Source organism: Mugil cephalus, chromosome 16 (genome assembly GCF_022458985.1).
Source record: "Mugil cephalus isolate CIBA_MC_2020 chromosome 16, CIBA_Mcephalus_1.1, whole genome shotgun sequence".
Taxonomy (NCBI): domain Eukaryota; kingdom Metazoa; phylum Chordata; class Actinopteri; order Mugiliformes; family Mugilidae; genus Mugil; species Mugil cephalus.
The window spans coordinates 164-26,055 of NC_061785.1; the positions used below are offsets into that span (position 1 = coordinate 164).

The 25,892-nt window shown below is 39.5% G+C and overlaps 1 protein-coding gene across 3 annotated transcripts in view; it reads right to left on the reverse strand.

Moving 5' to 3' along the window:
- Positions 1 to 3,513: 3,513 nt before the first annotated feature.
- Positions 3,514 to 25,892, reverse strand: part of tcerg1l (transcription elongation regulator 1 like) — a 29,638-nt gene continuing 7,259 nt past the window's right edge. For 2 of the 3 annotated variants that reach the window (XM_047608399.1, XM_047608397.1), the window contains 12 exons: positions 24,195 to 24,332; positions 15,990 to 16,126; positions 15,273 to 15,347; positions 15,112 to 15,190; positions 10,249 to 10,334; positions 8,830 to 8,948; positions 8,390 to 8,541; positions 8,226 to 8,313; positions 8,022 to 8,124; positions 5,700 to 5,789; positions 5,485 to 5,603; positions 3,514 to 4,662 (listed from right to left, as the gene is read on the reverse strand). In XM_047608399.1, coding sequence (XP_047464355.1) covers positions 4,506 to 4,662; positions 5,485 to 5,603; positions 5,700 to 5,789; positions 8,022 to 8,124; positions 8,226 to 8,313; positions 8,390 to 8,541; positions 8,830 to 8,948; positions 10,249 to 10,334; positions 15,112 to 15,190; positions 15,273 to 15,347; positions 15,990 to 16,126; positions 24,195 to 24,332 — 1,343 coding nt within the window. In that variant the 3' untranslated portion in view covers positions 3,514 to 4,505. The remainder of the gene's footprint in view (positions 4,663 to 5,484; positions 5,604 to 5,699; positions 5,790 to 8,021; positions 8,125 to 8,225; positions 8,314 to 8,389; positions 8,542 to 8,829; positions 8,949 to 10,248; positions 10,335 to 15,111; positions 15,191 to 15,272; positions 15,348 to 15,989; positions 16,127 to 24,194; positions 24,333 to 25,892) is intronic. The other variant, XM_047608398.1, reaches the window with a different exon arrangement.

The window sequence follows — 25,892 nt, forward strand, 5'->3', positions numbered from 1 at the left end:
TTCATATTACATTTGGCGAACTTTAAAAACAAGAAACGACAATTTGCGAACAGAGTTTATAAAAGCCGAGCGAATTCATTAGGAGCTCATTCTTGCTCTGACGCTCGACGAGGTAACATCGCTTTCCAGCTGCCTGACCCGAGTGAGTTTTCAGTGTGTCCTTGGCCTGAGGAAGACCCGGAAAGGGTCGAAACGTCGCCCGGACACACCCTCCTTTAGTTGTTTGTTGTTTTTTTTATAAAATAAGTCATTTTTTGTTTTTTAATTCATATTTTCATTTGTTTTAATTGAATTTAAAAACCAGTACGTCACCCATAGCTATGGGTGACTATTATGATGACGGCTGGACCCTCGTCCAGCGCGGCGGACGCCGCCGACAGCGTCGCCAGCCGCCTCGGGACTACGGGAGGGGGGAGTGGAAGGCCCGAGCACCTCCCATGCCCAGACGGGGATGGGATCGGTCCCCTCTCCCTACCCCTAACCCTACCCCTAACCCCTAACCCTAACCCTAACCCTAAACCCTAACCCTAAACCCTAACCCTAACCCTAACCCTAGTCTGGGTCTGACTACGTTGTTAACTCCTCTCCTCTCTTTAAACCTTAAACATTACACCAATTGGCTATGGAACACACTCCAGGACCTGATCAATCCTGGCTGGGCCGTCCTTGGGGGAGGGTGTCTGGTGGTAATGGCCGAAACACCCGATGATCCTGGGGTTCACTACTGATGATGTGTTCCACAATCCACGCCAGTTTATCTTAGTTTATGACTCCAACCTCAAATGGGGCTTAAAATAGTTCTAAATAGGTGAGGCTATATAGACCTATCTCCGCTGGGGCTTGTCCCCGGATGTTTCGGGCGGACTTTATGCCCTCTCCGTTCCCCTTTAAAATTGTCCCTTTTACTAATCCTTAATTATGGTTCCGTCTGCCCGGTCTTGGAGTATCCGGGACTTGCGTCTTGCTCCCCTCTTCTCTCTCCTAAGTCTCCCTTTCGGATGCTGACACGGCAGAGGGATCTGTAGTACATGGGTCATGGCTCGGATCCTTATGACGTTGTGTATCCTTCCTGTTCAAGGGGACCGGTGATTGAAATGCGGTGCGTTTCCTGCTGGTCTCCGGTTCCGCTTGAGGACCTGTGGCGCTCGTTGGCCATGTGCGGACATCCCCCGGGTTCTCTGGCGCTTTGGGTTCCTCCTGTCTGTGTGACGGAGATCCTTGATCTTCCGGTCGCACTCAGTCTTTATTTCAGTGGGACTTCCGGCGGGGGTTCGGGCTCGCCTGACCTGGAACGGCACTGGGCCTGGCCTGGGACTGTTCCCTGGATCTTACTTCATTTTTACTGGTCTCTCTTCTCTGTCTCTCTCCTCTTGGGCGCGGATCTTTGATCCCTGACCGTCGGTTGGACTGTTATCACGTTAGGAGATGACGTGCCTGCGTTGGGTTGTGCCTGCTTTGGGGTGGAGTTCCTGGACGCATTCCTCACTTCATCTTCACAATTCTTTTTCGGATCCACATTGTGGTTGAAGGACCCTGAGTGACATGCGTCGGCCAGTGCCAGACCTTTGCTGCACTACTCCAAACTGGGTGAGTCACTTGGCAGCCCAGGGTGCAGCATCGAGAAAGGTTTAATTTCCCCTAACCAATTCATCCCCCGGCCCTAACCCTAACCAATTCATCCCCCAGCCCTAACCCTAACAATTGGCCCTAACCCTAACATTAGTTTTCATAGCCCTAACCCAAACATTTGGCCCTAACCCTAACCAGTTCATCACCTGGCCCTAACCCTAATCAATTCATCCCCCAGCCCTAACCCTAATCAATATAATTTATTCATGATATCAAAAATATAAATATATAATTAATGGGGGCTAAAACTACTATTTACAACAATAATTATAGGAGTTAAAACTATTTTCAGAATTGATTTATTATTAAAAACTATTAAAAAACACTAAAAAACTATTAATAAATTCATAATATATATATCTACCAGTTAATTCATGAAGAAATTACATTAAAAACACTTATTTGGGCATTATGGGGTTAAAAAACAGTGGGCGGGGTCATAGGGAAACTTTTAAAATTCATTTGAAACATTTAGGCGATAAATTCATGAAAGGGAAACAGAGGTTATAAAAGGAGCGCCAAGAGCGAGAAAGCTCATTTCTGCTTTGACGCTCAAACGGACAACACCCTCCTCTCTGCAGCCACATTCATTCTTTCATTTTTAAGTGTGCCGCACCTGAAGAAGGCCCCACGTGGCCGAAACGTCGTTTGGGCACACTTCTTTTTGTATTTTTTAACAATTTAAACTTAAATAAAACTTTTATTTTATTTTTAAAGACAATTTGTCTCCTCTTTTAGTTTTTTATTACTTTTTGAGTCCAATTTGAGTTGTTTTATCCTATCCACATTTTGGGATAGCGCTTTTCTTTGATTAATTCATTTTTTACAAACTAAAAAATTAAAAAACAATTAAAGACAAAACTAAACAGACAAACATTGGACATGGATGGACAGTGGACCACTGTCCATTATGGGAGGAGACGCCGCCCCGCCTACAGATGGGGCCAGGGTTACGGGGACTTCCCGGGACGGATGGACCGTGCTCCCCCTTCTCCTTTTCAAGGAGAGGGGCTCGAGGTCCCTCTCCTAACCCCTAACCCTAACCCTGACCCCCTAACCCCTAAGTGTGCTAAATGTGAGTTAAGTATGGTAACTGTAAGCTAATTTTGCTAAATGTAGGGTTAGGGTTACATTAAGTGTGTCTCATGTTGACAAAGACGGTACTCCTGGCAGTAGCTCCTCATTGCCCTTTGAAAATGTCCCAGAGGGAATTTTCTAGTTTTTATTCTGATGTGTATGTCTGGTTCATATATATTATTTATTATCTTTGGACAATGAGACAATTCTGATTTTGGTTCTGGTTGTATTCTGCATCTGTTTTGATTTACATTTTAATTACAATTTGAAAAATACAAGTGTTCTAAATCAAGGTCACATTTCTCTATATTTGTTGGACCAACAGACTCTCACAAACATGCAGCTTCTTCTCTGTGTGTTCAGTCTAACAGCCAATAATGGTTTTTCTCTATGAAAAACAAATCTGTGAAATCACAGGTTGCCATGGCAACAGACAAAGAGCAATGGAGGGCCGAATTACTGTGATTACAGAGAGAGAAAGAGAGAGACAAAGAGTTGTCACTTCATTATTTCTTTATTACATCCTTATCTGCTCCTCTTCTGTGTTTTCTCTAGCTACATTGTCAAAATGACTCTGTGTTCAAATGTGCACTAAAAATACAGCTTATTTTTATCTGTTTGGAGGATTATGTCCACAGATTTCCCTCAAAATATTCAGTGAGTGAAACCAATTCACCAGCCTTTGCTAGTAAAGCTAATTCTACGTGAGCATTGTTTGGAGCATTTCAGTAAATGTCCAATTTTAAAAAATGACTATGTTAATTTCTTTAAGCCAAGAGCAGCCAAGAACATATCTGTAGACCAACACATACTTTTACACTTTATTTAAATTTAAAAAAAAGCGGGGGGGGGGCATCATGAACAACAGCCAATGAAACATCAGAAGAGAGATCAACCCTAACCCATGAGAACAAAGACACCATTGACAGAAATCTGGACACAAAAAAATAAAATATCCAATTTGAGCACTGAGCACACTAAACCTGTCCAATGACATATGCTGACAGGTGACAGAGGGTGGGGGTTACAGCTGGATCATGACAACAAACACGTTCGCACTAAACACAGCAGACACAGAGATACGTCAGGTTCATCATCTTGAGAACATTTAAACAGCAGAGTGGAGAAGTACTTCACCCCTGGATTCTCTTCCATGGCAACAGCAGTTCAGGCTCATGGATGTCGTGGTATTTAGAGTCACGCGTGTCTGTCGGGTTCCTGGTCTGTATGGTTCCTAGTTGATGTGGTATGAGACCTGGTCTGTCTCAGTGTCAGTCTGTTGACTGGAAGCACCACTTAAGGTTTCAGTTTCTAACTCCCTCATGTGGATATAACCATCTGGTATGTGATTTACTGTCTTAAGAATCCAGAGTTTTGTTAAGAAATAAAACATTAACAACATTTACATCATTTGCTACTTTACTTGTGCGTCAAAATGCTTTACTTCTAATGTGCTTAGTTACAGTTGTGGACCCTAACCCTTACCCAAATTAAACTGCAACAATGACTGGCAAACCTGTAGAGAAGGACCTACACAAATGAATCTGGACCACACCATAATAAGTCTTTCAGATGAACACCTACTTTTGTGCTCTAAATGTTGTTATAGTTGATTTCTGGTCTGGTCCTGGTATACATTCCTCTAACAGAACTTGTCTGAAACCAGGATCTATTAATGGCAGCCCGCACAGGGTTAACCCCAACATCATCCAGAGGTCCTGGAAAGTGGTTTTAATAGTTTTGGATGGTCCTTGGTAGGTACTAGAAAGGTTCTAGATGGTTCTGTAAGATTTAGTTTCTCATCTCATTTTCCTCAGCCGTGCTCTGTTCTCTTTGTCTCGTTTCTTTAAAGAAGTGATGTAATGGGTAAAGAGAACTTCCTGTTCCTTTTTCCTGTTGAGGGCATTGAAACGCTGGTCTCCACGGTAACGAGCACAAAACTCCTTCCAGGTTGACCTACAGAGAAAAATTCAAACAAAATGAATAATATACTTAATAACAAAGGTTCACAGTCACAGGGAAGAAACAGACCAGCTGCAGCATATTATTTATCATTTATACTGTTGGTGGCACAGTGGTTTGGTGGTTAGCACTGATTCCTCCCAGTGAGAAGGTCCAGGTTTGACTGCAGCTGGGGTAAAGTTTGCATGTTCTCCTTGTGAGTTTTCTCCGGGTACTCCAATTTGTTAGGTTAATTGGTGACCCTAGGTGAGTGTGGGTGAGTGTGCTACTATCTACTATCTAATATCCTCACTAGGGTCACAGGGGTTCCTGGAGGCTATCCCAGCTGTTGTCAGGGGAGAGGCAGCATTGGGGGGGGTCTCCAGTCTCTCACATGGCTAACACAGAGACAAACAACCATTCACACTCTGGTACACTCACACCTAGGGTCAGTTTAATGTCACCACTTAGCCTAAGAAGCATGTATTTGTAGGTGGGAGGAAATCAGACTTTAACAACTAACATCATACTATGTATTCATAAATTTTGACCATAGCAGTCTTGTTCATCAGGGTTAATCTAGTCCATCCTCAGTTTCAGGAAGGGTTTTTTTGCAGACAGTGGATTTATGTACACAACACTCAGACTTTGAATCATCCCACAAGAAAATTTTCCCAAATGTTCAATGTTCCATTTTAGGATTAGGGTTAGGGTTTGACGGAATGAAGCAATGACAGAATAAATTGTGCCATCAAGAAATAGGTAGACTCAGGTCAGATTTTACAGGAACACAGCTGAATAATTAAGAGAGCTGAGCTGAATAATGGATGGAGATACCTGCTGGTTATCTTGGCCTCCTCCAGCAACTGTTGGAACTCTTCTCTTGCTTTCTGTAGTTTCTTCTTCTTCTCTTTGTACTCATCTTTCAGTCTGCTCTTCACAAACTGATCAAACACCTGCAGCAACACACAAAGATGTCATAGTCCTATCTTGGTGTCTAAATAACAAAGCAAAGGAAATAAATGTGTAACTGATGTTAAACCACTGTAAACCTGTTTCCTTTGATCTGGAGTCAGCAGCAGGTAACGTGAGTCAAATACCATCTTGTGAAGCTCCTTTTCCCAAGATGAGAATGCTGACACCTGAGGACAAGCACAGCTTTCATCATATCTGTGTTCCATGTGTTATGTATATAATAAAAAAAATAAACAAAAATAAAAAATTGACAGATTGGACAGAAGATTACATTCTGATCAAATCAGACTGTGACACGTTTTCTGTGTGGTGCTATGGATTGGTGTGTTTTACAGTTTGGTACATCTCCTGCGGCCTACCAGCCAGTCATAACATGTGAAACAAACCAAATAACAACATGAACATAAGCCGAGATCTTATGAAAGGTAACCTGATGTATTATTGGGTGTATCTCTGGGCTTGATCATGGAAGAGAACACTGAAGCAAAAATAAATGGGAGAATGGATTGTCCTGACGAGTGCCTCTGTATAAACGAAAGGGATCAGAAATATTTTCATTTGTTATGACACAGGTCTTATAAATGATCTTAATCCAATTAATAAATACATCAGTAAAAACAAATTTCTCTAAAACAGAAAACATATCAGGCCATTCTATTTGATCAAATGCATTTTCAGCATCATAAGAAATTATAACTGAATTTACTTTGCAGCAGTTTGGATTATATATAATAAAAAGTGTTGTCATAATGTATATTTTTAGCAATGTGACATTTAAGATGATTTGCTGAAATTTTACTTATTAAATTTGTTTCGGCTGAAATGACAGAAATAAGCTGGTACAAGAAAACTAAAGTAGGATTGCAATCTTTTTTTCAGTAATAACGAAATACAATGATATTATGAATTTGGTATAGATATCACCTCTCTGGAGTGGTTCAACTTATTATTTGGGAACTGCTGAATTGCTGCTTCAATTTCTTTGAACATAGAATCTGCTTCTAGGTTGGCTACTGCTTCTTTATCCAATTTAGTGTGGTATAAAAATAAGTATAAATTAGTCTTATTTTCTGAGAGCCTCTTCTTGTGATCTATGCTTAGCTTATATATAAGACATCATATGACACCTTATAACCGCCTTTAGTCAGTTTCCCATAAGAGTGAGTCATTGACATCACCTTTGTCATTTGGTTTAAGAAAAAAATATATAATATGTTCCTCCATCTGCTTAAGAAAACCCTCCTCTTTCAGTAGTGTTGGATCGAAACGCCAGGTCTTTTGCAAATCCAGTGTAACTCGACTATGATCTGAAATCAGAATAGCATGGTAGTTGGCATCTTGGAATCAAAACAAAAAAAAAAAAAAAAAGAGATTCGATATGTGAGTATGACTTGTGCACTGGAGAACAAAATGAATACTGTCTTTCCTTGGGAGATACTGGTCTTCAGTTATCCACAATGTTGAGATTTTTTAATGTAGTTTTTCAAAACTGTACAGATTTTGACTGTTGTAGTTTAGCTGAGGCTGATTTATTTAAGTTTGAATCCAGTACACAATTCCACCAGCAACTATAACATTTGTATTGTTTAAATTAAGAACAGAATTAAAAACTTTTTGAAAGAACTCCAGACAATCAAAATTAGGGTCATATATGTTTACCAAGGTCACTGGTACAGAATTAATATCTTCCTTTGAGATCCATTTTAATTGTTTTCTGAGTGAAAGGGATATTTTTTCCTGAATCTCCAGCCAACTGGCATGGAGTATTGACTGCACATTAGGCTTAGCATGTGGTTCTTGCAGAAATGTTGTTGTGCAATGTTCTTGAGGTGGTAAAATTCAATTTTTACTATGTTTTTAATGTGAGGTACGAAGCTAAACTATGTTTTTTTTTACCTGTTATGAAGGAGATAGAGACTTTGTAATTTTGGTAAAAGTTTCTCTCTCTGAGCCTTGAGATCAATAATTAAAACCTCAGTTTTGTCTAGGCTGAGCTGTAGGAAGTTCTCTGCCATCCAGGTCTTAATATCTAAAATACAGTTAAGGACATCAATCGGTCCTGGGTCGTCATGAGACATGGTGATGTATAGTTGTGAATCATCAACAAAACTGTGAAAAGTTAGTCCATGTCTCCTGATGACTTTGTCAGAATTTGTCAAAATTCCTAAGCCATTTTGTCCTGTTTCAAGAATCACACATCAACTTTGGGGACAAAATGTTAACTTCCTGCCTGTTATTTCCTGCACACTTACAGGTGTTGTGATGAAGAGATAATCAGTGCTATTCACTTCACCTGTCAGTGGTCAGCGTTATAACCGATTGGTGTAGGCTGTCTGTATGTGTATTAACACTATGTATATATACTCTATATACTGTATGTGCATGAATGTGAGAGTTACCCCTCTCTCCAGCATCATCTCCCTAAAGTGAGCAATCCGAAGCTCCAGAGGAAGGAGCTTAACTTCTCCAGGATGAGGAACCAGGGACATTGGCTCCTCTGTTCTACGGTGAAACACAAACATTGTAAAGTGATGACGAGCAGATTCGAGCACAACAGCAAATTAATGTCACCACATTCTGACCTTCTGTTTCCTCAGACTCACCTGTTCTTCTTTGACCTGTGTTTATTGTCATCCTCTTCACTATGACCATTACCATGGAGGCCAGATGACTGACAGCTGGAGCCTCTGCCTGTCACATAGACAGCAGCTTCAGTGAATGTGTAAAGACGAACATGTTATAAAGTTATTAAAAATAAATGACAGACCAGCAAGACACATTTTCTTCCTCTTGTGGGGTGGATCCTCAATAATTCTGCTGATGTCTCGACCCATTAATTCTTCTGGTCTCTCCCAGACAGATAGGTGGATTGTTGGATTGAAGAAGAACACCTGGTCATCCTTGGTCCACACCACACACCTGAACATACACAACAGAGCCACATGGAATCAGCATAGCCACCTCAACAGAACAGCACTCTCGAGTACAAGGAGACAGAGAGACTGTCCCTCCATCTACACAGACCCAATCATTAAAACAACAGCCCATCATCTGAGACAATTGTTCCGATAACACCACCAGTTAGATTTGAGACATTAGAGACATTGGACATGTTCACAGAAAGTAATTAACCACATTCATTCTTCATGGATTGGACCAAAAATCTGATAACATCCACGTGAGAAACAGAGAGAGGGATGCAGTTACCATGGCGACCCTGGGACAGGAGCGGATGCGACAGGGCGCCTATCTTTCCTTCCTTCCTCACTTCCCTCCTCCTCTTCCTCCTCTTCTCCCTCTCCTCTGGGCATGGACACACAAACACACTGCAACAAACACAAGTACGTCAATCTATCTGCTGATATTCATTAATAATTGATCTGATCATGTAACTCCATCTTTTATTCTTTATTGTTACTACATTTATCTGAATGGTCCCAGATTTACAAGGTTGTGTTATTTTTTGTAGCATGGTAAACACGTAGGTCAAGATCAAACAAAACTAAATTCTTGACAGTTTCAATATGTCAGTTCTCAACATTGTCTGTATCAAGGTCAACAAATAACAGAGAATGTGTTCAAAACTGAACAAAAACTAAATAAACCATCACATCATCAAATTAATATTTAGTACTCCAGTTCTTGTGTGCTTGGGCCCAACAACGCCAGGCTAACCTCTGCCTCACATTCGTCAGGGTTAGGGTAAGGATTAGGTGGAACACTGGACACAGTTTGGTTTGACCACTGCTGTTGGAGCTCCTGTGATGACATTTGGTAGGTTTCCCTGCACATGTGGATCAGGATGAGTTCATTTCTTGCTGAAGAATCCAATGGATGCCCAGATCTTTGTTTGTCTTGCAAGCTGTTGGTTCATCTGAATTTCTACAGAGTAGATCCAACTGCTGAAGGACTGCATCTGCACTTTCTGGCAGGAAGGATCTGGTGGTATGTTCAGGTGTTTCCTGGGTTAGATTCCTTGTTTTAGCCATTTTTCTCTGAAGAACTTTTAAATATACTGGCTTTAGACATGGCAACATGTCTAAAGGAAGCATTGAAGCATGACCTTCAATAGTGAATCACTTGCACGAAAATGACCCAAAACTCAAAATTTCTTATGTATTTCTGACAAACACAAACTTACGTTTTTAATGGCTGCTTTGTTTAGTATTTTGTCCGTGACTGTACTAAAAGAAATATTTGAAGGCCTAAGAGTGATCATGTATGCAATATTTCACGAATGTATGGGGTGTCTGAATATATATGTGCATACAGTGGGTAAAATAAGTATTGAACTCATCACAATTTTTCATAGTAAAAACATTTCTAAAGGTTAACAACCCAAATAATCCATACATACAAAAAAAAAAAAAAAAAAATACAGAAACTAAGTTACATGTAATAATGTCAAATAACACGGGGGAAAAAAAAATATTGAACACACGCAAAAAGGGAGGTGGAGGTGGCCTGCAGAGTGTGATAATACTTTACATGGATCCACTGTCTGAAAACAGATTATTTGCCCTTTCATCATTTCTCAGTGCTCAGCTGAACTAAATCTCATACAGTCTGAGCTGCCAGTCATTAATCATCACTATTTGTCATTCAGTATTTATGCAAAAAAATTACCTGTTTGTTGTTGTCCGTCATTTTCTTTGTCCTCAGCAGCAATGCCCCTCCATAAGAAACCTTTCCTTGTCGCATCCCTTGCTTCTCTAACAAAACAAATAAAACTTTACATTAAACAGTTACTGTCTACAATTCTACTGTTTACTATTAAACCCATGCTTTGTGTTTTATCAATACTCCACTGGACATATGGAGACCACCTCACCGCTATCGTGGTCTGTTTTAGCTTGTGTCAATCTGCTAAACAGCCCTGAGTGTAGTTTAGTGTCATCTGTGATCATAGTTTGAGATGAAGCTGGTTTTAAATGAACTGATCTGTGTAAAAAGCTCATGTGCATCTACACTGATACAAGAACTCAGGGGACAGCACTGAAATGATGAGGAACACTGATTTATCTATTCAGTTCAGATCAATCAGTCTTTCAGGTTGAGTGTGACTGTGAGCATATAAACTTATGGTAAAAAAAAAAAAAAAAAAAAACAAGCAAACAATGAAATACAACACACATGATCAAGTGAGAAACCATCCGTGACAGAATCTGGTTGGATCAGGCTCCATTTCAAACTGCAGACCAAAGTAAATCTAGTTCAACCTGCTCTTCACAGAAAGGATTAAAAGTGATGGAGTAGATGATTTTGTTGAGAAACTAAAGCTTTTGTACTAATGGAAACCAGATACAGTCTGATCTTCCTGAGCTCACTTCAGTTATTACAGCATCTAAACCATCAACTTGACCCCATCCCGACTAAGCTGCTCAAGCAGGTTTTTCCTTTAATTAATACCTCCATATTAAATCAGATGAACTTATCCTTATTAACAGGATATGTGCTCCAGTCTTTTCAAACTGCTATAATTAAACCATTACTTAAAAAACTCACTCTTGACCCAGATGTTTTAGCAACTATAGGCCAATTTCCAACTTTCCTTTTATCTCTAAAGTTTTGGAAAGGGTTGTTGTCAATCATTTGGTTGATCATTTAAACAGGAATGGTTTGTTTGAAGAGTTTCAGTCAGGTTTTAGAGCTCATCATAGCACAGAAACGGCTCTGGTTAAAGTCACCAATGATCTCCTCATGGCTTCAGATAATGGACTTGTCTCTATACTTGTCCTGCTAGATCTCAGTGCTGCATTTGACACTATTGATCACAGTATTCTACTACAGAGACTTGAAAGTGTGATCAAGATTACAGGAACTGCACTAGACTGATTTGAATCATATCTGTCAGACAGATTCCAGTTTGTCCATGTAAACAACAACTCTTCTATATATACCAAAGTAAGCTATGGAGTTCCTCAGGGTTCTGTGCTAGGATCAATATTATTCACATTATACATGCTTCCCTTGGGCAATATTATTAGAAAGCACGGCATAAACTTCCACTGCTACACAGATGATACCCAGCTATATTTATCCATGAAACCAGATGAAACTAATCAGCTGGTTAAACTCCAAGCGCCTTCAACACATAAAGGCTTGGGTGACCTGGAACGTTATACTTCTGAACTCAGACAAAACACAAGTCACTATATTTGTCTCTAAACCTCAAGACACGTGGACCCCAACTGGGTCTTTGTTAAAAGCTCAAGAGGGTATCCCAAAAAGGACAGGGAAGTGGAGTACAACAAGAGGAAGAACATCGTCATCCCCTGTGCAGACTTGTACATTGGGGAAACCAAACAAACTATCCACAAACGCATAGCCCAACACAGGAGAGCCACGCCTCAGTGGTCCACCTCCACTTGAAGGACAAACGACACTCTTTTGAAGATAGCAATGTCAAAGTCCTGGCCATAGAGGACAGATGCTTTGACAGAGGAGTAAAGGAAGCCATCTATGTCAGAGTGGAAAAACCTTCAGAGGAGATGGAATGAGATTTAATCTGCCATCAATTTACAATACTATCTTGACTTCTGTCCCCAAGAAGTTTCAACACCATTCACACCTTGAGACTTGTGGCTCCCACTGACAATGACCCATAAAGTTTTCCCATTTGAACCTCAACTTCCCACCAGTCTCTCAGAACTGAAGAAGCTATTATATTGCCTTTATTCGATGCCTTTTCGATTACCGTGACTTGGATGTCTGAGACAACTTCAAGGTAAAGTTAGCTTGGTTGTGCTAATGCCAGTTCATTAGTCTATGCGTGTGCTACTGTTATGTGTGGAACATACAGTAAGTATTACTCATTGTCATACTGACCCATATTCAAGTGAGTGCAGCATGTTTAGCTATGTTTACGTTCAGTGACTGTCTGGTCTAGCAGAGAAGGTCAAGTCGAGCAAATGTGTTCCTCATCCGCTGCTCTTATTTTGGTCATGTGTATGTCCATTGCACTTTAGCAAATTGTCAGAAATAAAACTACAATTGCCAAAGTAACATTGTTTTTTTGTTCTTGTTTTTTTTGTTTGTTTGTTTCTTTTTGGAGTAATGAACATTGATTCCATTGTTACCACCTTATCTGGGTGTAATGCACAATCCTTAGTAGATCAGAAAGTATTTGCTGTTGGGTGGAAATCGTGTATGTCTAAAACCATTCCTTTATTATTGTAATTATTGGTGAAAATACACTATCTACAAGCCCACAATGTGTTGTGATGTGTTGATCTTGTAGATCCGCCATTTTCACAGCTTTTGTGTGACACTCTGGTATGACGCTGAAGGGCATCAATTCATGAAAAAACATAAATTGAATTGTGGAGAGAAAAGGTTTCTGCCCAAGACCAATGATGTTAGGGTTAACTGTTGTTTTATGAATTGCAACACTTGATACAACCACTACTTACCAATACTGGCCTAAATTTATTTATTAAACTAACATATATATATATATATATAGTCAGGTCCATAAATATTGGGACATCGACACAATTCTAATCTTTTTGGCTCTATACACCATCACACTGGATTTGAAATGAAACAAACAAGATGTGCTTTAACTGCAGACTTTACTTGGTTATAAACCCTTTGCTGTCAATTACAGCCCAAAGTCTGGAACACATAGACATCACCAGACGCTGGTTTCATCCCTGGTGATGCTCTGCCAGACCTTCAGGATTCAGGTCAGGTGGATGACTTGGCCATTGCATAACATTCCACTTCTAGTATGGTTCGGGTCATTGTCTATCTGCACTGTGAAGCGCCATCCAATGAGTTCTGAAGCATTTGGCTGAACATGAGCAGATAACGCCATGACACTACCACCACCATGCTTCACTGATGAGGTGGTATGCTTTGGATCATGAGCAGTTCGTTTCTTTCTCCATACTCTTCTCTTCCCATCACTCTGGTACAAGTTGATCTTTGTCTCATCTGTCCGTAGGATGTTGTTCCAGAACTGTGAAGGCTTTTTAGACAAACTTTTTTTTGGCAAACTCTTATCTGGTCTTCCTGTTTTTGAGGCTCACCAGTGGTTTACATCTTGTAGTGAACCTCTGTATTCACTCTGGCGAAGTTTTCTCTTGATTGTTGACTTTGACACACATACACCTTTCTCCTAGAGAATGTTCTTGATCTGGCCAACTGTTGAAGATTGAAGGGTTTTTTTTTCACCAGGGAAAGAATTCTTCTGTCACCCACTACAGTTGTTTTCCTTGGTCTTCCAGGTCTTTTGGCGTTGCTAAGCTCACCAGTGCGTTCTTTCTTTTTTAAGAATGTTCTAAATAGTTGATTTGGCCACACCTAATGTTTTTGCTATCTCTCTGATGGGTTTGTTTTGATTTCTCAGCCTAATGATGGCTTGCTTCACAGATAGTAACAGCTCTTTGGATCTCACATTGACAGTTGACAGCAACAGATTCCAAATGCAAAGAGCACACTTGAAATGTACTCTAGACCTTTTATCTGCTCCTTGTAAATGGGATAATAAGGGAATAACACACCTGGCCATGGAACAGCTGAGCAGCCAATTGTCCCATTACTTTTGATCCCTTAAAAACTGGGAGGCACATATACAAACTGTTGTAATTCCTACACCGTTCACCTGATTTGGATGTAAATACCCTCAAATTAAAGCTGAAAGTCTGCAGTTAAAGCACATCTTGTTTGTTTGTTTTTTTAAATCCATTGTGGTGGTGTATAGAGCCAAAAAGATTAGAATTGTGCTGATGTCCCAATATTTATGGACCTATATATTCTTTTACTAAAACTGACTAAAGCTAGTCTAAAACTTTTTTTTTTTTTTTTTTTACATTTTTGTCAACTAAAACTACACAAACTATCACATATAGCAGTGACTAAAATGTGACAAAAACGAATAACCATTTTCTTCCAGGAGACTAAGACTAAATGTAAAATGGCTGCCAAAAACAACACTGTCACGGAGTGTCAGAACGTTTATCCAGGGTAATCCATCTCCTCTATTTGTGATTATTATTTTCAAAGTTATTCCTCATCACCATTAGTGCTATCTTGACCCTCAGTAGGTTTAGCCTGAGTGGTATGTTGATGAAGTTAAAGGATTCAACCCTAATGCTACACTGTTCATGCTGTCCTGTAGGGAGATCAAGATCAGACTATGCTTGCAGTCACTTTCCATCTTTCAACTTGTGACTCAGACTCAGAATAAGTTGTTCCTCTGTCATTGAGCCAGAACCAAGGCCAACTTCACATTGATCAACCTATACAGTAACAGGAAACACATCCTGACATTTACACTTTTTAAGGCAAAGGCATCCAAGTTACTATCCAGATTATAGGTCCTTGTCTGGTGGTGTGGAAACTGAGGAACAAATAATATGCATCTCTCAGAGGATCGCCCTGCTTTAGGGCAGATAAAAAATAAATAAATAAATAAAATAAATAAACAATAAAAAAAAAATGTACGTAGGATCCACAGACAAACCAGGAGACTCAATCTCTTACTGTGTCTGAAGTTTGTCAGCAGAGTGTATTTAGAAAAAAACCTTGGCGGCCAAAAAGAGGGTTGGACTTCTTTCATCACCTGAAATTGAGGAATCAGGGATTAAAGTGGGATAAACTAGACAAACAGAAAGACATATAGGCTGGTACACAGATCAACTCACATCAAGAGGAAAGGCAGGCCACTTGTCAAGAGTAGAGTAGAGTTGAGATGGATAGACAGGTCCAAGTATATAGTGCTGTATGACATAAAGAGAAGGTTTTACTTAAGTCTGTCAACAACATGCTAACCTGTCTGACTTCTAGTCTATCCGCATGGATCAGTTTTTCTCTACATGTCTCCTAACCCTTCCTTCTCTAACTTTCCTCCCAGTCCTCCATGGAGCGGCATCACTGATCTGGTTTCAAACCTCAAGGTTCTGGACTGAGCTTCTAATACCCCAAACAAAAGAACCCTCTCAGCAACACTATCCTCTATCATAACTACATCATTTCAAACTGTGGACTGCTGGAGAATTGGGCAATAAGCAACTTCAATAATAAACTATGTATTATTAGCAATCATGACAGGAGCAGCTCCTCTCAAGTCTGACTGGAGGACCTAATCACTAATTATTCTCTCCAGTTGATCTTTCTGAGCTCACAAGTAGATGGTTTGGATGTTAATTATTAAAATTAGCATCCAAACCATCAACTTGTCTTCTAGACCAGTGGTTTTCAACCTGGGGTCCCCAGAGTTCACAGGGGATGCACCAAAACTTGTCTGATATGAGCTTACCCTCAGTTTTCACCTGTTTCACCAGTCACCAGATTTTAACCAGTATTGCGTGTGTCTCCCTACATGTACTATATCCAGGGATTAACATACTTTAATCATTTACCTGTATAGGTGGTGACTCTCTTCTGTCATGGCTGAGTATTGGACGTAGCCACTCCCCTCTTTGGTGCTGACGGGGCTGATTGATAAGCCATTCCTCCTTCTCTGTGTGAAGTCCCATCCATTCACAGCAAGTTCCACCTACAGTACAGTCATTATTTCAGGGATTCATACATTATTTGATCAGACCATTAATTCATATTTTTAAAATCTTTCTCATGAATGAAAACATCCACTTTAAAAAAAGATGTACTCTCTGTGATAACATTTATAACACTCCTGGATGGACTTCAGTTGACAGTTATTTATTATTATTTTTAGCATTGTAATGAAAATGAAACAATACAGGGCTGTTATTCCTATTTCAGATAAACCAGCATAGCTCTAGTACTGGTTATTGGCACATAACACTGAAGTGTTCAACCTGATCATGTTAAGATTATTCTTCTACATACAAAGAACAGTTGTAGTCAGTGTTGAACTATGCAATGTGAATAACTGTGCTGAGAAATGTTGTCAGCAATGTCCAGTGCACTATGAAGGTGAGACTGAATAGGACACCCAGTTTAGTTTTAGCTTAGCTGAACTTGTTGACAACAGTCAGCTCTAGTGTGGGGTGAAGATGCATTCAGGTTTAGTTGGACCTGTTCAGATGCTCACAGGTCAGTGTAAAAACCAGATTTAACCAGCAGAGGGCAATAAGATGGCAAAAGAAAGGGAAGGGATGAAAAAGACAGTGTTTGTGTGTTTTTTTTCTGATGATGAATGACAGGTCATCTTCTCTCTGCTGCTCTTCTTCTCTGCTGCCAACTTTAATCAGTGTCACATTTAAATGCAACACACAGCAGAAGCAGCAGAAGAATGTGTGTAGATTTGCAGCATCTTCAGTTATGACTGAAACACTTTAACCCTTCCTTCATACCCCCTGAAAAAGAAATGTTTTGGCTGTTGATTTGAATGAAGGTGCAATTACATTAGATGTTACTCTTGTACTTTGGAGACAATAATGTCAGTCTGCACTGTTGAAGGCAGAACAGAATTTAATCACATCCACTGACATTAATTCCTGACTTGCACTTCATTTATTGTATACCATTTTATTTGATTGTCTGTGAATGTGAATGACTTATTATCACAGTAGATGGAGAACAAGAAAGATAGGTAACAAGTGAAGCGGATGTGGCGGGCAGGTAACGTAACTGCAGAAGGAAACTAAGACCACAGTCTGCTAACAATCAGATATCAGAATGACCTATGAGTGACATGGAATAAAGTAAATGAGTTTTAAGTTTTAAGTGATCACTGCCTCAGTAGGACTGCTACAATTGACAGATTGATGGACAGAGGGACATCACACCCATCAGTCCCTACAGATGGACATCAGGTGGAAACCAATCCCAGTCCTTCTCTCAAAATCTGTGTCAATGAGGCTGTTTCATGTTGATGTTGATGATCATGGATTTAAAAGAAATGGAACAGAGCATGAACATCTTCAATGATATCAGGAATGTGAAGGGTAATGTCTCAGAACAGAAATAATCCTGATAATGACACAGCGATGACACAAGTGTCAGCTTATCAACTCTTGAGGCTGAGATGAAAGTCTATAATCAATAATCCTATCTATAATGAGACCACACCACTTGATGAAAATTGACTGATGTATGTTGCTACTTTGACAAGCAGCCAAATTCTCCCTGAGCTAAATAAATGGCATCATGGGAAAAGGCTTCCATCGTCTCTCTGTCTCTTTCTCCCTGAGTATCAACATCTCTCAGTGCTTTCAGTCGGGAAATAAAAGAACGATTCATCTGCATCTGAATGGAGATTAACTCAATGTGTGTGTGTATGTGTATAAAGCAGTTCAGTCTAAAATCTCCAAGAAGTAGGTAGCTACCGTTTGAAGTATTTCAGTCTTCAGTATTCTCTCCTTCTCTTCATCCCTCCTTCCCTAATCCCATTCATTTCCTCATATTCCTACATTTCTTTATAAGTCTTTCTTTCTTTCATCATACCATTTAAGGTTTTCATAAAAGGTAAATTCAGGAATGAATGTCTTGGTTGGACCCACCAATCACAGACATGGTTGTCATGGTTCACCTGGGTCAGCAGGTGTCAAATAAGTCAGTCACAAACAGGAAGAGATCAGATCATGGTGTGGTCATATATAATCATCTGAAACAACAGGCAGGTTGTTCACCTACTGGATGAAGAGGGAATGACAGGAGAGCACACGGTTTTAATCGGTCTTTAATCCGTGTGAGCATTAGAAAGAAAGGAGAGAAATGCTGTCAAAGAGGAGGATCACAATGCCGTAGTGTTTTATCTAAGCATCATGTTTGTTTTTTGAATGTTCTTGTTATACAGAAGAGGAGGAGAATGAAGAAGAGGATGAAGAAAAAGAGGTGGAGGGTGAAAAGGAGGAGGGGGAGGATGTAGGCAAAGAGGTGGAGGATGAATACAAAGAGTATGAAGAGGATGATGTAGAGGAGGAGGTGAGAAGCAGAGCCTGCCTAAGCCTCCATGGGGCCATGCACACACCTACTATAAAACTCATTGCAGCTCTGATTACCTTATTTTCAGTTTGACATGTTTTTACACATGTATGTGTTAAATGCTGAAATGATGCTGTTGTTTCGGGTGTAATGATGTTTATATTTGTTGCAACTCAACAGCAAGCACAGTCAAAACTACTCTGAATCAGTTAAAATATGCAGCCATTGTAACTTTTGGTTTATTATTTACGTAATGGCAATGTGCAAACATGATTTATAGTGAAAGAACAACAATAAAGTGCAACAGCAAATAAGAAAATAAAAGATATAGCATTAAATAAAATAAACAATAACATATCAAGCAGATACTTTAATGACATGAATGAACAGAGTTAATTGAAACAGGGCAACAAAAATGGTTTAAAAACAAATATACCATTGGGTAATTAGGTCTTAAAACTATGGAAATGCATGTAATTATGAGCACAAGCTTTAGTATAAAAAAAATAAATAAATAAATAAAAATCAACTCTCAACCCACTCGTTAAAATCTGTACTTTCTGGAGGCGAAGTCATTTATGACGTCACTGTAAGAAATCTATTGGCCGACTTTGTTAATACTAATCACTGCCAGTCCAGTCAGTCTTTCTTGTGCCATGAAAGATCTCAAGTAGTTCTTTATTTTAAATTTTGAGCTTGGAAAAGCTCCACTGTACAGAGAACATTCCATTACCAAGACATGCAAACAAACCTTAAGCAGGCTTTCAGTTTGCTTGTGTCTTGGGCCAGCTCCGGTGAGAAGTTTGTCATAAATCATGTTCTTAACTGAGGCAGTAGACTGAGATGTAATACACATTCTGAACATATCAGAATGTTTTCCCACACTCTCATTTCATACTACCACTTATCCTCACAAGGGTCGCGGGGGTTGCTGGAGTCTATCCTAGCTGTCATTGGGCGAGAGGCGGGGTCCACCCTGGACAGGTTTCCAGACTATCTCAGGACTAACACAAAGACAAACCAACCACTTTGGGTCAATCTGGAATCAACTTAACAGTGGGAGGAATCCGGAGTACCCAGAGAAAACCCATGCAAACACAGGGAGAACATGCAAACTCCCCCCAGGAAGACCCAAGCTCCAGTGTCTCTCAATTCTTGTCCTCTGCACCCACTGCCCTGCATGTTTTTGATGTTTCCCTCCTCCACCACACCTGATTGAAATGATCAGCTCATCATCCAGCTCTGCAGTGGCCTGATAAGGAGCCATTCATTTGAATCTGGTGTGTTTGACGAGGGAAACATCAAAAACATGCAGGGCAGTGGGTCCCAAGGACCAGAACTGAGAAACACTGGTCTAATCAGTGAACAATCTCACCTCGTTGTAATGAAGAAACCTGCTGTGTGTGTTGCATTTATAAACCGAGATGGTGATTGCTAATTTTATTCAGAAAAACAATAAGTCTAAGTATGTCCCTACATGAACTTAGATACAAGAGACAAGTACAGGATAAGAAATAGAGAGGAGAGGGGGTGAATAAAGAAAAAGAAGAAAGAAAATGGGGAGAGGATGAGATAAAGAGGAAGTGGAGGAGGAGGGCACTAAAGATGGATGTTTGTAGGAAATTGTGATGTGGCATCCAGTGTTTGTCCTTTGAGGACCAGGAATGTTCTGATGATTGGTCCCTTTTAAAGGATCACATAATCATGTGACCAGTGAGAGTTCTGCCGATCATGGGACATGATCTTTATTGATACAGGGACAGAATCAAACTTATTATTTGGATAACTTCAAAAATTTGAACCTGCAGGAGTTGTACCTTTTCCCTTATGTTTTATTTAGGTTTTCCTTTCATGTCTTAATCAGCTTGAAGGAGATACAGAGGGACGGGAGAAATGTTTCATAACTAAAGAAGAGTTATAATTAGTTTCTATTTTCAGATGCTGAAAACTCATCTATAGCTGCAACTAAGAAGCACAAATCAGTAAAGGCCTCCTAAATCCATGAATAGACAAAAATAACTGAATATAACTGTATATATGTATATACCTGACTCCCCTACATCAACGCTGTTTAGAGAAGTGCATGTTGAGAGATTTGTCTAAAGAGAGCTGGTACATATTCTAATATGATATATTCTAATAAAATGACCCAAATAGTGAGTAAAAGAAGTTTAAGTTCAAACCGTGTTTAACAACATGTTGTGTCATAACAGTCCTGATCTCCAGAGGAGGAACCATTTGGCTGCTACACAGGGCTCAGGATCTCAGGTCAGTTTTATTGGAACCAAAACTGTCTTAATTCATTGCCAGAAAAATGATGAGTCAAATTATTCTAATGAGTCAAACATGCTGAATACACACACACACACACACACACACACACACACACACACACAGTGAGTAATTGGCTGAGCTGAGTCTGTATTGATAAGAAGCTGATTGATTGAAGGACCTGGAATTAAAATAATTTGTCACTGGAGCCATTAAAACACTGAGCGCAAGGGTGTATGTGTGTCTGTGTGTGATAGATGTTGTGGTTAGGGTTACAAGTGGAGATAATGGGTGTGGTCAGGACCTGAAGATCTGGACGGTACAATAACCATATGTATAGATTCTAAATGACAGACAGTTTATATCAAGTACTACAAAAAGACAACAGATGAATGGATGACAAGAAATTTGGGGGAAAAGACTGTATAATGGTTCTCAGACATGTCACAAATATGAGGGATGAACAAATTACACGTCAAACAAATATCTGATTGGTCAGAAAAGTCATGAACGTGTCACCTTTCGATTTTGGTCAAAACTTAGTGTCAGAATCAGTTCTTAGGGTGAATTCCAATTCCCTGCTTAACCCTCAATCTCAAAAATGTGCGTTCCCGCTAGTGCAAGTGCTGTCCCAATTCTCAGAAAAATTAAGTTGAGGGGCAAGTTTAAGGGCTGTTTTGTCCCAATATGGAGATTTTCCGAGACCACCCTTGGGAGTAAGGGCTACCCAGGATGCATTGTGTTTTTTGACCCAACAAAGATGGCGCCGAAAGCAGCGAAGCAAATAAGCTACAAATGTAAGTATTTTCTTTGTTAATAGAGATGTAAAAATTAGGAAAACCATTGTATTATCTTGGTTTGGGCCCATTTTATGGATTACTTACGTCATTGTTGGGTAACATTTATTTTTTATTTTACAATCTTTTGTCAATAGCCGGCCAGTGCGGACAAGCGGTTGTTTGCTATCATTTACTTATCAGTAAGCCGTGGTGCACAGTAACTGTCAGCTGAATATGTCCATGGTTGTGGTATTTATACAGATTATTTGTATGAGTATCATCCTATAATTAACTGATAGGCTATTACGGTATATATTTTTTTTTTTTTTTTGCAGCGTAATAACTGACAAACGGATCTGATGGACCGATCAATGATAGCTGTATTTGTGGCTTACATGGTTAGCTGTACATATATATGTAAACAATAATAAACTAACATTAATTTTATCCTTGTTTCATTTCAGGGACTACAGAGACAACACAGGTGGCATTGTCACTGTTTTGTTTGTGTTGATACACGTGTAATGGTCGAGTACGGATGACGTAAATGTGTTCTTCTTCTTCTTTTTTGGAGTTGATAGACTGGATGCAGCTTTCGCATTATTCTGCCCCCCACAGTGAAGACATATCTGCATTTAAGGGGTGTCCAGTTTCTAAGTGACAAAATAACCCTCAACACTTGGTTTTGAGGACCAGTTAAGATTAGGATTGAGCTTCAGGATTAAGATTGAGGGTTAAGATAATAATTTGAATTGGGTCTTAAACTCTAAAAACATTAGTTCTTTATATGCCTGACTAGATGTTCAACTCTCTGCAGTTGTTTATTGTCTGATTTGATTCTGTGTTGCTGTTTGTCAGTTCATTTTCAATAATGTCACACTGAGCTGCATATTTGTCTCATTGCTGCAGGAAACAGAGCAGCCGCTGTGGCTGCAGATCCATCGCAGCATGAAATCAAGTCAGGCTGGATGTTAATTGGCAAAGAAGAAAAGTAAAGAACCAAGCTGAAGAGGCCTGAGGAGAAATAAAATCTTGGAGATGACAGACAAGCTGCTCAACATTGTCACAGAAAATACATGTCCTACAATGCAGCTGACTCCCTAGCTTCAGGAGGAACTAGAATCACCTGTCTCTCTTTGACAGCACCTGATTTTTTTTGTTTGTTTGTTTGTTTGTTTGGAACAGACAGGCAGAGTTTTGGATCTTTTCTGAACATGCTCAGTAGCTGAGTTCATTTCTGAATGTGTAGCACTGTGAAGCAGAGAGAACAGCCCTTAGATGTTTATTCCATGATTTCAACTGCAGCAGTAAAATAACACAACTCTAAAGACACTCCTAAACCTCAGTTGGTTCCAGTAATGGCCTTATTGTATGTTTTAGTTGTGAATATCTGACACATAGCTTTTACTTTTACTGTGTAAGAGAATCAGAACAAAACCAGAACATGTAACAGGCCAGAACCAAATCTAGACCTGCAACTGAACCAGAACCAAAAGAAGATCTAAAGACTGGTCTATAGTCCATGTGAATCCAAGCAGAACCCTTTATTTACAGTCAGACCAGAACCAACAGAACGTTGTTGATACGAAACAAAAGACTGACGGACATCGTTACTGTTATAAGCAACATCCAACAGAGAAATAAACAGAGGGGTGTGTAAACAGGAAGTGGCTACACATGTAAGCAGAGGTGGGCTGTATACCTCATTATAATGAGTTACATTTACTCCATTACATTTACTTGAGTACGTTTTTGAAAGAGATGTACTTCTAGGAGTACTTTTAAATCTCTATACTTTTTCTTGAGTAGATTTGAAGAAACTGTACTCTTACTCCGCTACATTAGGCTGCAATGTGCTCGTTACTTTCCCCCTCATTTTAATATTTTAATTTGACAGAGCAAGACTTCCGTCACAGGATTTACCATGTGACTGTGTTTCACCAATCAAACTTAGCCGTGCAGTCTTGTCACGTGACCATGCTCAACCTCAGCGGCGGGACGGGTTACGGGTTAGCTTTACAATTTACAGTGGCAGTAAACAAAAAAAGAGAAACGGATGAAAAATGTTAAAATCAATGGTCGGAAATGTAGACACAGACGAGGAGGAACACCATTAGCCTCATACTGAAAGCATGTTTGCCCTACAAAAAGTGCAAAACAGCAGCTACATTAAGTACTTGAATTTACCTGGGTTATATAAATTTTAAATAAGCATTTTTAGAATTAATTCATTCATTTTAATTTATTTTATTGATTGGATAAACTCTAATTTGCCTAAAGATGATTATTTTGTATGCTTGTGTTAACAAATAAATCAGGCGTTACTCAACAGTTACTCAGTACTTAGTAGTTTTTTCACCAAGTATTTTTTTACTGTTACTCAAGTAATTATTTGGATGACTACTTTTTACTTGAGCCATATTATTCTGAAGTAACAGTACTTTTACTTCAGTACAGGCTACTCTACCCACCTCTGCATGTAAGTGAGTTTAATTATTTTTCAGTTAATTCATGTCTTGTCTCTTTTCTGATGGATCTGGGTTGAGGGTTGTATACAGCAACAAATCAGACTCTTGTACTGTACTGATCCAGAAGCAGACTGTAGATCAATAGAATAGAGAAGAATATAGTGTTTTTAGCCTGAGAACTTAAAGTTCTACTTACCTGTTGGAGGACAGGGAGACAGGTGGACTGGAGACACAGAGACGAGGGGCACTGGGAGGACAGAGGAGTGGGATGATGAAGCTGAAGAGTTTTCTGACTCAGTGTCTCTGGTCTTTGAAACGTCTTTTCTAAAACAAACTGCACACAGACAAACAAGATGATCTTGAGCTTTATCAGAACAGACACTTCAAAGACTGACTATTCACACATCCCTGTCCTCAGAATCAACTGTGTCTCTGTCTCTATTTGTTTCTCTGTCTCTCTATATCTGTCTGTCTTTCTCTGTCTCTGTCTTTCTGTCTCTCTATATCTGTCTCTCTCTTTCCCTGGTGTCTCAGAGTCACTGTTGACATCAGACCATGTGGTTTGACAATCACAATGTAGATTTATATTTTCATTCTGTGGCTGTAACACCTGCAGTCTGTCACTAATGAAAGTTCTTCCAAACCTTCACAGTGTGTGTGTGTGTGTGTGTGTGTGTGTGTGTGTGTGTGTGTGGCTCATCAATCCGCCTCCACACGTTGGCGCTTCTTTCAGGAAACACTGACCTAAATCTGTTTGCAGCAGCAGCATCACGGTGACACTAAAACATCTGTGTAAAAATGTTAAACGTAGCTAGAACTCTGCTTGTGTTCACAAACACTCATCACATCAGGAATATATTCAAGATCAGAAGCCACTTTAATAGTATTTAATATGTCAGTATATGAGCCTGGCTCTATGCTAGTGGAATACATCATGAAACTACATTCAATGTTGTCTTTATGAGCATTGAGGATTTTAGTAGATACTGACACTAATCACCTCTACGTGGACAGCTGTCATCTTGGCTTTTCCCTCTTCTAGTGTGATAGTAATTCATGCTTAATTTAACAAATTGCATTAGTTTTATGACGTAGGCTCATAGTTGGTGTCACTTTGTTGATTCTCTGTTTGCGATTTTATTTCCAAATTTAGCAGAACTGAATTTCATACTTAGAAAGTTTAAAGTGAAATTAATCAAGACAGATGTAAACTAAACAGAAGCTAAGCTTCTGCCAGAAAACGGCAACAAACACACACCAATGGCTGAAAAAAAAAAGGAAATTTAATCTCCATTTGTGTCATGCTGCATCTGAGTCCTCTTCTCATTCAAATCAACATCTGTGAGTATAATAAAATGCTGCTTTATTACTGAAGTAAGAATCACAAAGTATCTCTTTCACTAAGGGAAGTGTGCATCAATGCTCATTCTGCAGTCATTCATGTTACCGTCTGTCTGTTTACTGCACACTGACTTTTGTTCGCCTCAAAGGCAGCATGAGTATCCTCATGAAACTGTTGGGAAGTGCTCCCTTAAATACAAACTCAGGGTACAAATGTCCCTTCCTTTGTTTAACTCACTCAGACAAAGCAACACAAAGAAACTCTGTCAACATGAACTGTCTTCAGCTGACACTGATGATGCTGCGACAAGACCTATCTACAGAAGCAGTTGATGGAGAAACAATGCCAAAAAAACATCATTACACACACAATATAAAAACTACAGAGCAAGAAGAAATGTCAGTAAAAACAAAACAATTTAGTCATTTAAGGTACAAATCACAACAGTCACAACAAGAACAAACATCATCCTGAACAATTTTCTTCTCATGCAGTCTGACCAGCAGTCAATGTTCAGCTGTGATAATTGATTCTGTTAAAGCTGCAGTGAAA